We start from the raw sequence: 16,629 nt of genomic DNA on the forward strand, positions 1-16,629 counted from the left end.
GCACTCTGGAATGCTATCTGATGAACGGCTTTTATTATTTGCAATTATTTGTTATTTGCAATTCAGGGATTCGAGAAAGGGGTGAAAGGCAGAGAGATTTGGGGGTGCCTCTTCTCTATTTCTATGGGGTCTGTCACTTAGGAGGGAACCTTTGGGGTTCCCACTCCTAAGCTTCTTTCCCCACCCCTTCTCCTTCTGTTTCTATTTCTAGCTTTCTGTTTCTATCCTTTTCTATAATTGTAAGTTTTGACTGAAAGGGTGTCTCTCAGCAAGGTTGAGTAATGGGAGAAGGAGAGTAAGAGATCGCTCCCAAAATGGAGTCCAATCACTTAGCTCACTCAATGGATGGGTGAGATGTGATGGAATGGCTTTGATCAAGGAATCAGACTTTCAACTTCCAAAAGAAAGATCCTCAAGAAGCCCTCAGGTCTGGATCCAAGCTGGGTTGTCCTCCTCCTCCCTCTTCTCAATCATCTGCCCAAAGACCTCTCCTCTATCCTCTTCCTTTGAGAAATTCCCAGAATCCTCTCCTGGTCTCAACTGTCAGCAACTATCAGCAACTGCCTTCTCTGGCTCCTTTGGTACCATTCCCCTTGCACAAATCCCATCCTTACTGTTTTTAATCAGTTCCCCTAATTCCCTCCCTTATAGTACTTCCCTTTCCCCCCACTTCTTATTCCCCTCTTATTGTTCTTTAGGGTCTTTTTAAGCTACCCCCTCCCTAGTGTTGCTTACCTCCCCACCAGTCCTTTTGTTACTCTTCTACTTCTTTATAGGGCATGAATCAATTCTCTGCCCCAATGGATCTGATTGTTCTTCCCTCTTTAAGTTAATTTCAATGCACTTAAGAATTAAGTATTTCCTCTCTCCAACCTCTTTACCCTTCCACAGAATTGGTCTTCTCCTCTGTTCGCCCCACACGTTTCTTTATGGAATATAAATTTACTCCTTTTTGTCTGTTTTCCCATTTCTCTTAATATTATCTCCTTTTTTCCCTCTAGTTTATGGAATATAAATTTACTCCTTTTTGTCTGTTTTCCCATTTCTCTTAATATTATCTCCTTTTTTCCCTCTAGTTTATGGAATATAAATTTACTCCTTTTTGTCTGTTTTCCCATTTCTCTTAATATTATCTCCTTTTTTCCCTCTAGTTTTATATTTATACATATATATATGTGTATATATATATTTGTGTGTGTGAATATATATATATATGTATATATATATATATATCTTGACATTTCATCCTATACAGTTTGTCACTGTTCGCTCTAATTAAACTTCTTCTAGTTACCCTGTTGATAATAACAATTTTTAATATTTGCCAATATCTTCTTTTCTTCTAGGGATACAAATCAATTGAACTTATTGGGTCCCTTAAAGAAGAGATTTTTTTCCCCCCTGCTCTCTTAATTACCTTATGGTGATTCTCTTGAGTTCTGTCTTTGGGCAGCAAACTCTCTGTTTAAGTCCATTTTTTTCTTTATGAATGCTTGGAAATCTTCAAATTTATTGAATGGCCATACTTTCCCCTGCAAAAATATAGTCGGTTTTGCTGGATAGTTGATTCTTGGTTGTAGACCCACTTCTCTTGCTTTCTAGAATATTATATTCCATGCCTTCTGGTCCTTCAATGTAGATGCAGCCATATTCTGTATTACCCTAACTGTGGTTCCCTGGTATCTGAATTACTTCTTCTTAGCAGCTTGTAATATTTTTTCCTTGGTCTGGTAGTTTTTGAATTTGGCTATAATATTCCTGAAAGTTGTCAGTTGTGGATTAAATGTAGGAGGTGATCTGTGGATTCTTTCAATTTCCACATTTCCCTCTTGTTCAAGAATGTCAGGGCAGTTTTCTTGGATAATTTCCTATAGGATGATGTGCAGGCTTTTTTTGTTGTCATGATGTCCCAGTAGACCAATAATTCTTAAATTGTCTCTTCAAGATCTGTTTTCCAGATCTTTGACTATGACAATGAGGTGTTTCATATTCTCCTCAAATTTTTCATTTTTTAAATTTTGTTTTATATATTCTTGCTGCCTTGTGAAGTCACTTGCTTCTAGTTGTGGAGTTCTATTTTTTTAAAGACTGAATTTCATCCCTGGCTTTTTGGTCATCCTTCTCCTTCTTTGTAGATCATCTTTTGCCTTCTTTGTTTTGTTTTCAAGCTGGTCAATTTTGGCTTTTAAGACATTATTTTCTTGATTTAGTTCATGTATTTCTTTTTTCAAATTGTCTTCAGCCTCTCTTGATTGTTTTTTGAGTTCCTGAAGTTCTTGAGTTAATTGAATTTTGAGATCTTCCAAAGCTTGGGTCCAATTTCCTGGAGCTTCCTGATCTTCTTCTATTTCATTTGCTCTTTTTTTCACTTCCTGGAAAGATGCTGTCAATTGTAATTTTTTTTCTCTTTTTCTCTTGTTTACTCAAATTTTTTCCTTCTCTGCTCTGCTAGGTTAAGCAGATGGATGTAACAAGCTTTGATGAAAGGTCTTCCCCTAGCTGGCAATGGAGGTTTGTAGTTACTTTCTCTGCAGTCTATAGGGGAGGGGTGTTGAAGTTTCCCTGCCCTCTGAAGATTTGTCTGTCCAGTTGATGGGATTAAGCCTGGACTGGGTTAGTCTGTAGCTTATTGTGCCCTGAGGCTAAAACCTCGAAAAAAGGTGGGGAAAGATGGAGTGTTTTTGCTGAGGTGTCCAGCAGTAGAATTCCCCCAGCTATGTCCTGTTGTTAGATTTGGTCCTCTTTCTTCTTGAAGCACTTTATTTCATATCTCAGTGTGGAAAGGGTGCAGAGGTCTTAAGATTTGCTCCATCTAAGCCACCATCTTCCCAGAATTCCATATACCTTTTCTATAACTTCAGATCTTAGAGACCTGCCTAAAGCTCTGAGTCCTCCCTAATCTTAGTTTTTTCCCTCTGAGACTACCCCCAATTTACCCTGGGTATATATCTTGTTTGTAAACAAGTTCCACCTAAAATTTCATCTGCCACAGGAAGACTTTCTAAACCCTTCTTGTTTCTGGTGCCTCCCCTCTCTTAATTGTTTCTATTTATTCTGTATACTGCTTATCTGCATATATGTTTTTGCTTCTGGTCTCCCACATTAGATTGTGAGCTGCTCAAGGGCCTCTTTTTGCATCTTCAGCTCTTAGCACAGTGTGTGATGCATATTAGGTACTCAATAAATGATGCTTATTTGAATATTTTCCATTTGATTGACTATTTATCAACCAGGTCAAATGAAAAGTATAAGTAGAATAAAGACAATTTAGTCCCAATAAAAAATGATGTTTATGGATTATTAACTACATAGTTGTTCCCATGTTGCCTCCCCATTAGACTGTGAACTCCTCAAGGGCATCTTTTTACATCCTCAACACTTGGTACAGTGTTTGACACAAAGTATGTATTTAATAAATGTTTATGGATTGTTAACTATATAGTTGTTCCCATGTTGTCTCCTCATTAGACTATGAGCTCCTAGAGCTCAGTAACTATTTTTACATTTTTTTGTATCTCCAATGCCTGTCACATTGTAGGCACTTAATAAATGCTAGTTGAATGACTGAATATCTGAAAGGTTAACTGATTTTTCCCAGAGTTACAGCCAGTATGTTTCAGGAGAAAGGCTAGAACCCAAGTCCTCCTGACTTTGACACCAGCCACCACTTTCCTCAGGCTTTGTCATAGTCCTGCATTGACATTTCTTTGGATTCAGGCGACAAGCATCTATTGAGCATCTATTGTATGCAAAGCACTGTGCTTGGCCTTGGGGGTAGTACAAAGTTTAGGGAAGATATGGTCCCTAAACTGGGTAGGATAGGATGCAAGAGAACAAATATGGGTGTAATCCCAGAACAAAGAACACCATTTCTACTTTACAGACCCTTTCCATTTTTGCTAAGTGAAGTTTTGGACACATTTGTAGTTTCCTGGCCCTAACCCTGAGGTGCTATGAGAAACAAAGAAATGTACTCCTCCTAACCCAAATATTAGACTGGTCTGAGGCAGTAACTACCGGGAGAATACAAAGTAGTTAGAAAAAACTGACTTCACTAAGAGACTTTTGTTGGTTTCACACTGGGTGGTCCACTCCTTGGGCTGTAGACTCTGGCACAGAGGGCTAAATTCATTCCCCTTGGGAAAGTGGCTATTTGGCAGCTATAATTTGAGGCATCTTCTACAAAGGGTTGCTACACCCCTTTTTTCAGTTTTTCGTCTGCAAAAAATGGACCAGAAATCATTAGCTGGATATTAAGCCCTAGGATAAACAGATAAAAGGTAAAAGAACACCTTGCTGTTTTCAGTGTCTTCCAAACATCTGGACTGGGTGGGTTATACCACTTATTACTGAAAGAACTTGCTAAATGTCATCAGTAATCGTTGTGGAAAACTACAGGATCTATGATGAGGAAATATCCCAATTTTTTAAAAAGGGGGAAAAATTGGATTTAGCGAATTTGACATTTATTCCTGAAAAATTCTTGAATGAGTTATTAAAGTATTGTGTCATCCCTAGGTACTCATAACCAGGCAACCCACAAAACCCACAAAGGGTCAGAGTATGGAGGGAGGAATGAGTGATCCAGGTTGGGTTCATTAAGAATAAGTCACAGTAGACTAACTTCATTTCCTTTCCTGATAATTTTCCTAACCTGGTAGCACCAAGAAATATAAACAAGTATACCCAGGCTTCAGCAACAAAGATATTTGACAAAGTGTCTTTTGATCACCTTTTAGACAAGATGGTGAAATGCAGACTGGCTCTTAGTATATTGAGGAGGGATGACAATTCATTGAAAGATTGCCTAAAGGAACTAGAATAAATGGATTAGTGTCAACTGGGCAGACCTCCTTTTATTTTCAATTTTATTAATTTCTCCTTCAATTTTTAGAATTTCCAATTTTGTCTTTAAGGATTTTTAATTTGTTGTTTTTTCTAGTTTTTTTAGTTGCATAACCAATTCATTGATCTACTTGTTTTCTATTTTATTGATGTAAGCATTCTGGGATATAAAATTTCCCCCAAGTATTGCTTTGGCTCTATCCCATACATTTTGATATGTTGTATTCTTATTGTCATTCTCTTTAATGAAATCATTGATCATTTCTATGATTTCTTCTTTGACCCACCCTTTTTGAAGAATTAAGTTATTTCCAATTAATTTTTAATTTGCCTTTCCATGAACCCTTATTGATTATAATTTCAATTACATTATGTCCTAAAAAGGTTGCACTTATTATTTCTGCTTTTCTGCATTTGGTTATGATGTTCTTATGCCCTAGTACTCTGTTGGGGAAGCCGTGACATGGGTGCCAGGGAGGAATGGAGGGGGCTGCTCTTTTTCCCCTCTCCACAGCACCCAGGGACATTTTTGACATTCTTTACCCCTCTATCCAGCCATTCAATATGAGCACTTCCTCCTTGTTGTCTGGAGCAATGGGGGAGGGGTGTTCCCAGGCAGCTCGAAATTATAGTTTGGGCATGCAATCTCAGAAACGTTTGCCAACACTGCCCTAGTACAAGGTCAGTTTTTGTATATGCGCCATGTGCTAATGAAAAGATGATATATTCCTTTTTTTGAGTTAAATTTTAAATTGAATCAATTTACTTCAGGTAACTTTTCTAAAATTAAATTCACTTCCTTTACTTCTTTCTTGTTCATTTTCTTGTTCGATTTATCTAGTTCTTATAGGGGAAGGTTCAAGTCCCCCACTAGTATAGTTTTATTGTCAATTTCCTCCTTAAGCTCCCTTAGTTTCTCCTTTCAAAATCTGGAGACTATACTATTTTATGCATATATGTTAAGGACTGATATTACTTCATTGACTATATTGCCTTTTATCAAGGTATTATTACCCTCCTTATCGCCTTTAATCAGATCTATTTTTGCTTTAGCTTTGTCTGAGATCATGGTTGCTACTCTTTTTTTTTAATATCTCAGTTTGAAGTCCAATAGATTCTGCTCCATCCCCTTACCTTTACTCTTTGTGAGTCTATCTACCTCAAATATGTTTCTTATAAACAACATATCATAGGATTCTGTTTTTTAATCCACTCTATCTACTTCGGTCATATGGTGAGTTCATCTCATTTACGTTGATAGTTATGATTACCATCTGTGTATTCCCCTCCATCTTGTTTTCCCACTTTAATCCTACCCTTTCTCCTTTCACTCTAAGAGGGACTCTTTGATATTATTTCAAGTCATGGAGTATTTATGAAGCCCCAGCAATATGCCACTCACCAACAATTTGACTTTGAGCAAGCCAGTTAACTTCTCTGGTCCACAGTTTCCTCACCTCTGAAATGGAGTGACTGGACTAAAGGACAGCCAAGGTCCCTTCCAGTTTGAAGTCTTTAATCCTATGCCTTTCCACTCTATTGGGAAAAAAGAGCTTCCTAATTAGGTCTGTTGTTGTTCAGTTGTGTCTGACTCTTTGTGACACCATGGACTATAGCACTCCAGGTTCCTCTATCCTTTACTTTCTCCTGAAGTCTATACAAGTTCATGTTTGTGGTTTCCATGGCACTACACATTCATCTCATCCTCTGCCATCTCCTTTTCTTTTTGTCTTCAATCTTTTCTACTTCACAGCCTTTTTTAGTGGTCTTGTTTTCTCTTTATGTGACCAGAGTATTTAAGGCTTTAGTATTTGACCTTCCAGTGAATAGTCTGAATTAATTTCTTTAAATATTAACTGATTTGATCTCCTTGCTGTCCAAGGAACTCTCAAAAGCCTTCTCCAGAACCACAATTGGAAAGTGTCAGTTCTGTGGTGCTCACCTTTCCCTGTAGTTTCCCTTTCCAACTCTCACAGCCATACATTACTCCTGGGAAAACCATACCCTTGACTATATGGGACTTTATCAGCAAAGTGATGTCTCTGCTTTTTAGTATGCTGTCCAGATTTGCCATAGCTTCCCTTCCAAGGAACAAACATCTTTTTAATTTCATGGCTACAGTCACCGCCTGCAGTGACCTTTGAGCCCAAGAACATAAAACTTGACATTGCTTCCATTTCTTTTTCTTCTCTATGCCAGAGTTATGGGACCAGTTGCCAAGATCTTAGTTTTTATAATGTGAAGCTTCAAGCCAGTTTTTAGACTCTCCCTTTTCACTCTAATCAAGAAATTTCTTAATTTTTCCTTACTTTCTGCCATCAAGATGGTATCAAGGTCCACATATCTGAGATTGTTGATATTTCTCTTGGCATCCTCAATTCTGGCTTTTGATTCCTCCAGCTTGGCACTTCGCAATATGGACTCTGCATTTAAGTTACATACATAAGGTGACAACAAATAGCCTTACTGTACTCCTTTCCAACCTTAAACCAACGAGTTTTTCCATGTTGGGTTCTCACTGTTGTTTCTTGACCTACATACAGGTTCCTCAGGAGACTAGTAAGATAATCTGGTTCTCCCATCTCTTTGAAGAGCCACAGAGTCAAAGGCTTTAGTGTAGTCAACGAAGCAGATGTAGATGTTTTTCTGGAATTCCCTTGCTTTCTCCATCAGTCAGTAAACATTGGCAATTTTATCGCTAGGTTCTTTGCCTCCTCAAAAACCAACCTGCTCTTCTGATGATTCTCTGTTCACACACTGCTGAAGTCTTAACTTGCAGAACTTTAAGCATAACTTTGCAGGTGTGTGAAATGAGCACAACTGTTCAGTAATTTGAACATTCTTTGGCATTGCCCTTCTTTAGGACTGTAAGTCAGGAAATGGATTTTTTTCCAGTCCAATGGCCACTATTGAGTTATCCAAATATGCCAGCATGTTGAATGCAATAGGCTGTTTAGAACTGTAATGAACCCCCTGGCCCTACAGATCTTCTGGCAGCTGATGATGATGGTGATTTAATTAAGGTTTCATAGTTGGTTAAATGACTGTTTGTTGTCGACCCTGTAAAGGAATTCCTACTTCAGGTGGGGATTAGACTATGAAGGTCCTTCTAGCTCATATTTAGGGATTTAGTACAATATCAATGAGCTCTGGCTCAGTGGGTAGAGAGCACTGGGCCTGGAGGCCTGAGTTCAAATCCAGTCACAGACACTTTGTAGCTGTGTAACCTGGTGCAAATCACTTAATCTCTGTTTACCTAGAGAAGGAAATGGCAAACCACTACCATTGTCTTTGCCAAAAAACCCCATGGACAATACTATCTCGCTATGGGTCCATGGGGCCATGATGCAACTGACTGATTAAGCAACACATTTAAACAGACTGGCAAAACTCAGACCCAGAGGTAGGGATAAAATTGTACTAATACTAATCCTTATGTCTCTGGTGTGTCCTGGAATGGAAAAAGGTGTTTGGAACAGTGAACTACTCTGCCTTTCATTAGGAAATGAAGAAACCCAAATACCCAAAAAGTTTTATTATTTGGAACAATTTGGGACATGTGTGCTCATGTGCATGAATGTGCCTGTGTGTCTTTTGTTTGGAAAATAGTGACTCAGTCAGCTTAGAACATTTGAAACCTCATTATTCATTCATCCATCCATACTAGAATTGCCCCTGTAGCCACTGACAGATTAACTACCATACTGTGTACTGGTTCCAAGGCAGAAGAGTGGTAAAGAGTTGGGCAGTGGGGGTTAAGTGACTCATCCAGGGTCACACAGCTAGGAAGTGTCAAAGGCCAGATTTGAACCTAGGACCTCCTGTCTCTAAGCCTGGCTCTCAATCCACTAAGTTACCCCGCTGCACCCCAGTCACATTTTTTAAAAATCCTACAAATAATCTTTCCTTCCCTAATTCCTTTTGGTTAATTGGGAAAGAACATTTGCATGTAGATATTATATGTGTACATATGTGTATACATATATACACATATAGATAAATCTCTATATACATGTATGAATATACATATATACTCTATAAATGCTAGCTCATATAGAAATATATATTTATAAGTTTTAATAGCTAAAACTGAATTAAGACTCAGGACATTGGATATGTAGATACAAATATATTTTAAACATATATGTGTGTGGATATATACACACATATACATAGACATTTATATTTTCACATAATATCAAGTCATAGAGCAAATTAAACTATTAAAGCTTATGAATATTATAGAGAGCATATTACATATTATAAATATTATATGGGCATTTATATGTTGTTGTTCAGTTGTTTCAGTTATGTCCGGCTTTTGGTGACCACATTTGGAGTTTTCTTGTCAGAGATACTGGAGTGGTTGGCCATTTCCTTCTCCAGCTCATTTTACAGATGGGGAAACTGAGGCAAACCAGGTGAAGTGACTCACACAGGGTCACACAGCTAGGAAGTGTCTGAGTACAGATTTGAATTTAGGAAGATTTACCAAGTGCTTTCCCAATGTTACAGAGATGTGTGGTTTTTCTGTTCTGCTTTTAAGGTTCATTCTTCCTGATGTTTATCAGGTTCAAAACTCTAACAAAAAGAACATTCTTAAGAATAGCCTCATGGAGTACTTTTATGTGACAAGTTGAGTTGCTTTATCACATACATTTATGTCTATTTGTCTCCTGATTTAAAAAAGCTGAACCAGATTCCCTGTGAAGTTAGTCTGGTTAGCTATGGGGATTTCATTTTGTTTTAAAGAAGAATCTAGACCTTCCAGGTTTAAAAATAGCCCACTCTGCCATGGAAATGACTCGTCAAATGCCATTTTATGGAGGAGTTTCGTGGTGACAGGCCGCCCAGAGACAGGCCACCTAGCTGCTGCTATGGGTTCCCTTCTAGCCAGACTCCCAGGGCAGGAGAGCAGCCAGCCAAGAATTTGTGTCATTACACCTTTAGCAAAACACCAACATTCATATGAAATAAACCTGTGTCTGCATCGTGCCATGAAAGAGTGACTCAGGCTGCAAGGAAATTCCCCAGGGACTGACCCGTCTGACTCTAGGCCAAGGTGGCTTAGGCTTGGGTTGGGGTTTTAGGCTCCTAAAAGGTCTATAGATTTGGAACTGGGAAGAACCCCTACAGCCAGCTAGTTCACGTCCTTCACTTTGCTGATGAGGAAACTGAGGGCCAGGGAAGAGAATGGCTTGTCCAAGGTCCTATGGGAATTGAGTGGGAACCTGAGTGGCCTCTCTCAAAATCCAGGGGGATCCCCTGTTGTATTGGAAGAAGAAAACAGCTGAAAACAAACCTCCAGGGCTGAGGCTCACTCTGCATTACTAGCCTTTGAAAAGAACCCGTAAAACAGATGAAACGTTACTTTTGGAATGGCCAAAGGAGCCAAGGATTCTATTCAGCATGTTTTCTACCGTCATCCCCTAATTCATTAAACACTCTCTAATTTTATCTTTTTGAAAGGCCTTGGCAGAATGGATAGAAAGCTAGCTCCAACATCTGAGGATCTTTAGAATTTTAAACAGGAAGAGATTCGAAGTCCTCCAGGCCCATTCTCCCACTTTCCAGGTCTGCTTGTGCCTCCAGAGTCTTCAGTGCTGATGCCAATGTTTCATTTTCTAGGGAAACTGTTACCTGAAGGAGTTAGGGGAAAGGGAGAGGCGCTGTATAGTACATAAACCACCCTTTGAGCCTTTCCAAGAATTCTTAACATGACTAAGTTGGGTTGACTACTCTGGAATCACAAGATCTAGGCCCAAATCCTCAGAGTTTCTGATGCTGCCTGTGTGATGTGGGTCAGTTCCCTTTACCTCCGTGGACCTCTGTTTTCAGACCTTATCTGCTCTTTCTCATCCCAAGTCCTTGGGAGACATGTCCTTCCCCCTCTCGGGGCCCAGAGCTAAGCATGGCAGCCTCAGTAGTATGGCCTGCCACGGGCACCATCCCTAATCCCCACTTCTGTTGGCTCTGCTGAAGCAGCCTGCTTTAACACTGCCTGGCTTTCTCCGTGTCTCTATCACACTGCTTCCTAGGGAGCTAACAGAGCCAGAATTCAAATCCAGGTCCTCTGGCTCCAGACTTTTTGGCCAATAGGCTCTGCTCCCTCCAGATCTTCCTCACTCCCACTCCTCTCCTTCGTCCCTCACCCCACCCCACGCCCAAAAAACAAGGAAGAAACAACAGATAGTCTGATAAACAGATAATAATAGTTTTATTTGTGTTGCCCGTGAGAAGCAAATATACGTTTACATAAAGTCACTTAAGGTTTAGACAGTCATCATCAGCTCATCAGCATTTCTTATTGAATATATGACCGAGTATTTAAGGGGACATTTAAAAGTTACATACACTGGTGGTTACATATAACAGACTACTCAGTTATAGCAGCTTCAAGATTTCCTTATTTCTCTAACTAGTCAACTAGCAGCAAACTTAATATATATGTACATAGGTCTCGCCTCAAACACTCAATAGATGTTTCCCTCCGTGGTTTCAGTCATACCAGAATTTTTATCACATTAACAAAAACAGCCTGGAATCTCTGCTACTGCGGAGAATTAGGCCCATGGATCGCTTGAGTTTGGGAATTCTGAGCTGCAAGGAGACGAATACCAATTGGGTGTCTGTGCCAAGCCCAGGGCCACCAGGCCTAAGGAGAAGGGCAAACCAACCCCGGATGAAGCCGTGTAAGGGTAAAGCTCCCCTTCCACCTAGCAGTGGGATTGGCTGCCGCAATTCTAGCCTACATAAGATTGGAAGACTCAGTCTCAAAAAAAGGGGAAAAAAGAGGCGGAAGGAAGGAAGGAAGGAAGGAAGGAAGGAAGGAAGGAAGGAAGGAAGGAAGGAAGGAAAAAAAAATAAATAAATTTGTTTATAATGAAGGTCTTACTAAAAAAAAATGTTTCAAAGTCTAAACATGCGAAACTGGCAAAAGGCCAACCACCGGGGGGGGGGGGGGCAGCTGGGTGGCTCAGTAGATGGAGAGCCAGGCCTAGAGACAGGAGGTCCTGGGTTCAAATCTGGCCTCAGACACTTCCTAGCTGGGTGACCCTGGGCAAGTCACTTAACCCCCATTGCCTAGCCTTTACCACTTTTCTGCCTTGGAACCAACACCCAGTATTGATCCCAAGATGGAATGTAAGAGTTTTTAAAAAAGGCTAAGCACCCCCAGTTATCTTAACTGGTTTCAGGAAAGGCGCAATCTATTAATTTTTTTTGTTTTGTTTTATTTTTTGGTTTAATAATTCAGACGAAAAATGCATGGAAGTTTCCAGGAGGTTTGTCTGAGCCTGGAGAGGATATTGGTATGTGTATCATTCTATTTTTAATGGCCTAGAATGAGGTAAGGAAATTCAAGCAGTACCCTGCTTAGCGAGTAAATATGATTTGGAAATTCCTGATTGTTACAAACTAGAAAAGATGATGGAGGAGTTAGCTCTGGGTTTGAAGGAAAAGTAAAAGCAAATTCTATTGGACCCAATAGCCATTGATGAATTTCCCACAATGTGCTAAACTTTTTGCCAAGTTCTCTGGGGACGCAACAGCAAAACAAAATCAAAACTAGTTCCTAGCATTAGAACTGGGGCTGCATTGCTTAGTAAATAGAGCACTGGGCTTGGAGTCTGAAGGACTTGGCCTCAAATTCCAGCTATAAACTAGTTGTTTGACCCTGGGTAAAACATTAACTGTCCCGGGTACCTGAGTTTCCTCATCTGCAAAATGGGAGGCTTGGCCTTAATGACTTTTAAGACTTCTTTCCTGCTCTAAGATCCTAGGATTTTCTCTTAATTTTTATTTTATTTTATCACTTTATCTAATGCATATTCCATTTAGATTATATGTATTTGTTCATTTTTGTCACTTATTATGCTTCAGATTCCCCCTAACCAAAAATAACCTGTGAAGGAATCCAGAAGAACTCAAGAGTGGTCCAGAGAGAGAGAGACACAGCCATCAGTAAAGCATAGGCATAGGCAGACCTATTTCTGAGAGAATGCAATTCTCCCTTCAGAAATCAGAGCCAGGCAAATCGGGCCAATTCAGCAAATGATTATTGAGCTCCCACTGTGTGCCAGGCACCGTGCACAGCATGCTGTTGTTTGGTCATTTCCGACTCTTTGAGACTCCATTTGGAATTTTCTCCTCCCGTTCATTTTACAGATGAAGCACTGAGGCAAACAGAGCTTAGTGACTTGCCCAGGGTCACACAGTAAATGTCTGTGGGTGGATCTGAACTCAAAAATGAGTCCTCTTGAATGCAGGCCTGGCACTTTATCCACTCCACCACCCAGATGCCAACAAGCACCACCTCAAAGGTATTTTTGTGACAAAGGTCATTCCTGTCACAACCAGGAATCCTGATGAAAGCTGGTCACTGAGCCCTGTAAATTTGGAATTGGGAAGATGCCATTTAAAAGTATGTTATATATTTCCTATGGACACGTAGAGACCTCAGTTTATCTAAGTTCCTAATTTGGAAAACTGCTTCCTTCTTCTAAAACTATTATTTGCATGTCACCCAGAGGTGACATCCTTAATTTGCTGTACAGCCAGCTCTCAGTGACCCACACGCAGAAGGGTTTCAAAGAACAAAGCTGGTTTCCAGGCTCTTAAAATCCTTTCATATAAAGGGATGCCTGGCAGGCAGAGACTCGGGGGGGAGGTTCCTGCTACCAACACACTTCTTGGCCCCACGTCAGCCCTCGCAAAGGTATGAAGAAGGTACGGCGAGAGATCACACTTCTGCTCAAGACCCATCCTTGGGGCCATTCAGAGTGAATGTGGTATGATGGATAGCCTCCTCTCTGCCTCTGGGTGATGGTGGGAAAGGCACTTTATCCCTCAGTTTCCTCATCTGCAAAATGAGGACTAGATGACTTCTGAGGTCTCTTCCATCCCTCTCTAAGCCTACGTCCTTTGAGTTGAGTTACACATAGCTTTTAAGCTTCTCCTGTCCACACAGAGTGGGCTCGTGGTTTCATCTGGAGTATTATGAAGATCCAGGACAAGATTCACTGCTTTCCAAATCACAGAACAAAAGCAAAACAAGCAGCCGGTGATTTCTGCATTTTCAACCTTCCTGAGCGTCTACACTAGCTGTGATGATTGAGAGCTGGCCATACACAGTCATTAAGCTTAAGAATGTCCCTGCTTATCCCAGAGATTAGGCAACTGTAGATCTTAGGTTTCTGGCACTGGGGCTCAGAATCCTGCTTGTGCCACGGACCTCCGGGTGCTCTGGAGAAGCCTGTGGGACCTTCTGAATAAGTTTTAAATGCATAGAACCAAATATATAGGATGGCAAAGGAAATCAATTACACTGAAATCAGAAATGTAATTTTTTCCCATCTAAGTTATCGGGCCCTGAAATCAATCGCCAGACCCTTCTAGGGAACTCTTGGTCTAGAGAGGAGGAAAAGAAAGCTTTTGGAGAAGCAAAAATTTGCTCTGAGGCCAGGGCACTAAGTGAGAGAGCCCACCTTCAGCCCTTCACTTGGGCACTTCTCTGTGAAGTCAGGCATACTGCATAAGTGGTGGCAGGGTGCACGGCCCTTGTTAACTCCTAGGACCACGCTGATGGGAAAGAGGGTGGCTCAGAGCCATCCAGGACAGGTGAAGGACACAACTCTTCGACAAAGCAGGGATCGGCAAAATTTACTTTAGGACCATTTCTGTTTAAAAAGAAAGCTTCTGGCACAAAAAAAAGAGGAAATTTCAAGTGACTGGGAAAATCTATTGCCATGGAATACTTATTCCCTCATGCTGCCACATAAATGGGATGCTGTATGACAGAACATGGTCTAGTGGGTAGAGAACTGGCTTTGAGTTCAAGTCCCATCTCTGACATCTATTGTCTGTGAGAACCTGGCCAAGTTATTTCCCTCCCCGGGCCTAAATTACAAAGAAGACACCGGCCTGCACTGACTGTAGAGGGAATTCTCTGAATCTTTAAAATGGCAGCTCTAGCCCCCATCTCTCCGCTTAAGCTACGTTGTGTCAGAATATGGTAATAACCTGGAAATTGAATGGAACCTTGTTGACCAAAGGCCAAGAAGAAGGAAGAAAGCAGCTTTACGGGGCGCCTTGTCACGGAGGTCTCCACCACTACGAGGCAGCATCCAGCACGAATCAGACTGAGAATGTCAGTGCATACAAAGCAGAGGGAACCCCCCAGCGCAAACAAACTTCTATTCTACGGAGCCCTTTCCCATCATCATTAAATACGTATCACAGAATACAAACAGCAACAGTAAACATCATTTCAGCACTGTCCTGTAGAGAACTAAGTATTTAGATATGCAAAATAACAACAACAATAAAAATGATACAAGACAGTTATCCATTCGCTCTTCAGCCTCACAAAATAGTCTTTCTGCTTAATTTACAGTACGTTAAAGTAACACAAACGATAGCAGAACGAGAAAATCAAGGAATTCGCTTTGAAGCAAAGCTACAGCATCCTTTACTTGCGGGAGAGGGTAGATTGTCCTCTCGTTGGCCCAGACAAGTTCCACATTTAGGCCCTCTCCATGAACACGTGAATGCCCAAATATCTACTTTTTCTCATTTTCTCAGCTGATTTTAGAGACTAAATACAGTCACTTTGATTGAAGAACTAATCCTTAACCAGCTGGAATTTTGGTTGCTTAGTCCTGCAAGGTCCCCAGTGCCCTAGGACCCAGGAGTTCTGGCCCTACTCATTAGAAAGGGCCCTAAGACTATACATTCGATGTCAATCTCTCCAGGTATGAGCAGCAAAGAACAATTAGGGCATTGGATTTTTATCTTTAAAATACTTTTCCAAAGGCTTTGCTTAAAAAAATGTGGAGAACAGTTTAAGTAAACAAAGCCCCATAGATATAGGATATAAAAGAAGCCGGACAAAACTGAGTGCCATAGCCTTGAAAGATAAGGAAAGAAAACTCAGCCATTTTGCTCATTTAAAAAGAACCGAGTTTTCCAAATTCTATTCTGCTTTCCTCCTCTGTTTTTAAGAATCGAATTTCTAAGTGTGTCTGGCCTACAATCACCTCTCATTTGTGCTGGTCAGTGTAGGGGGACCCACAGATAGATTTAACAAATGGGAACAAAATTCTGCACCCTCCCAATTGCCTTCGGTCTTCCCCACTGCCAGCGTTGCCAAAATAGGAGATCAAGTCATAAGGAAGGCAGAGAGCTGGAAAGGCAGTTTCCAGGAAGAGCCCACGGGGACGTGCTGGGAAGTGAGAGATTTTCTTCCACTCCCCTCCATGTTTGCTTTCCAATAACCTTATTGCTTGATGGCCAACAACAGTGGAAACAATTCAAAAAGTATTTTAAAGGAAACCAGACGCCTATAGCAAATGTGAATGAAGGAAAGAGGATGGTGGCAAGGGGGTTCAGTCACATGCAAGCTATCAAATTCATTTCACTTCTCTGAAAATCTTTTCTCTCATCTGTAAAATGAGTTCGGAGAGAAGCAAATCTCTAAGGATCTTTCTAGAGTCCTATAATGTCATCCAAGGAACAAGACTGATTAGCATTGGATCCCTGAGTGGTAATGGAAGGAAAGAAGAAAAAACAGGAAAACCCACTCCAGGGATGCTTGCTTAGAAAAGGTAACCAGGGCAGCAAGGTAGCACAGTGGAGAGAGTGGCAGTTCTGGAGCTGAAAGGACCTGGGTTCAAATCTAACCTCTGACACTTCCTCACTGTGTGACCTTGGGCAAGTCACTTAATCTCGTTTGCCTAGCCCTTGTCCCTCTGTCTTATAGTTCTTACTAAGACAGAAAGAATGGTT

The 16,629-nt window shown here is 40.7% G+C and overlaps 1 protein-coding gene across 1 annotated transcript in view; it reads left to right on the forward strand.

The window, feature by feature from the left end:
- NUDT6 (nudix hydrolase 6) overlaps positions 1 to 16,629 on the forward strand; it is a 38,724-nt gene that overhangs the window by 20,344 nt on the left and 1,751 nt on the right. The window contains exon 3 of the mRNA XM_044680688.1: positions 12,101 to 12,155. Within this exon, the coding sequence (XP_044536623.1) occupies positions 12,101 to 12,155 (55 nt within the window). The remainder of the gene's footprint in view (positions 1 to 12,100; positions 12,156 to 16,629) is intronic.

Source organism: Gracilinanus agilis, chromosome 6 (genome assembly GCF_016433145.1).
Source record: "Gracilinanus agilis isolate LMUSP501 chromosome 6, AgileGrace, whole genome shotgun sequence".
Lineage (NCBI taxonomy): Eukaryota > Metazoa > Chordata > Mammalia > Didelphimorphia > Didelphidae > Gracilinanus > Gracilinanus agilis.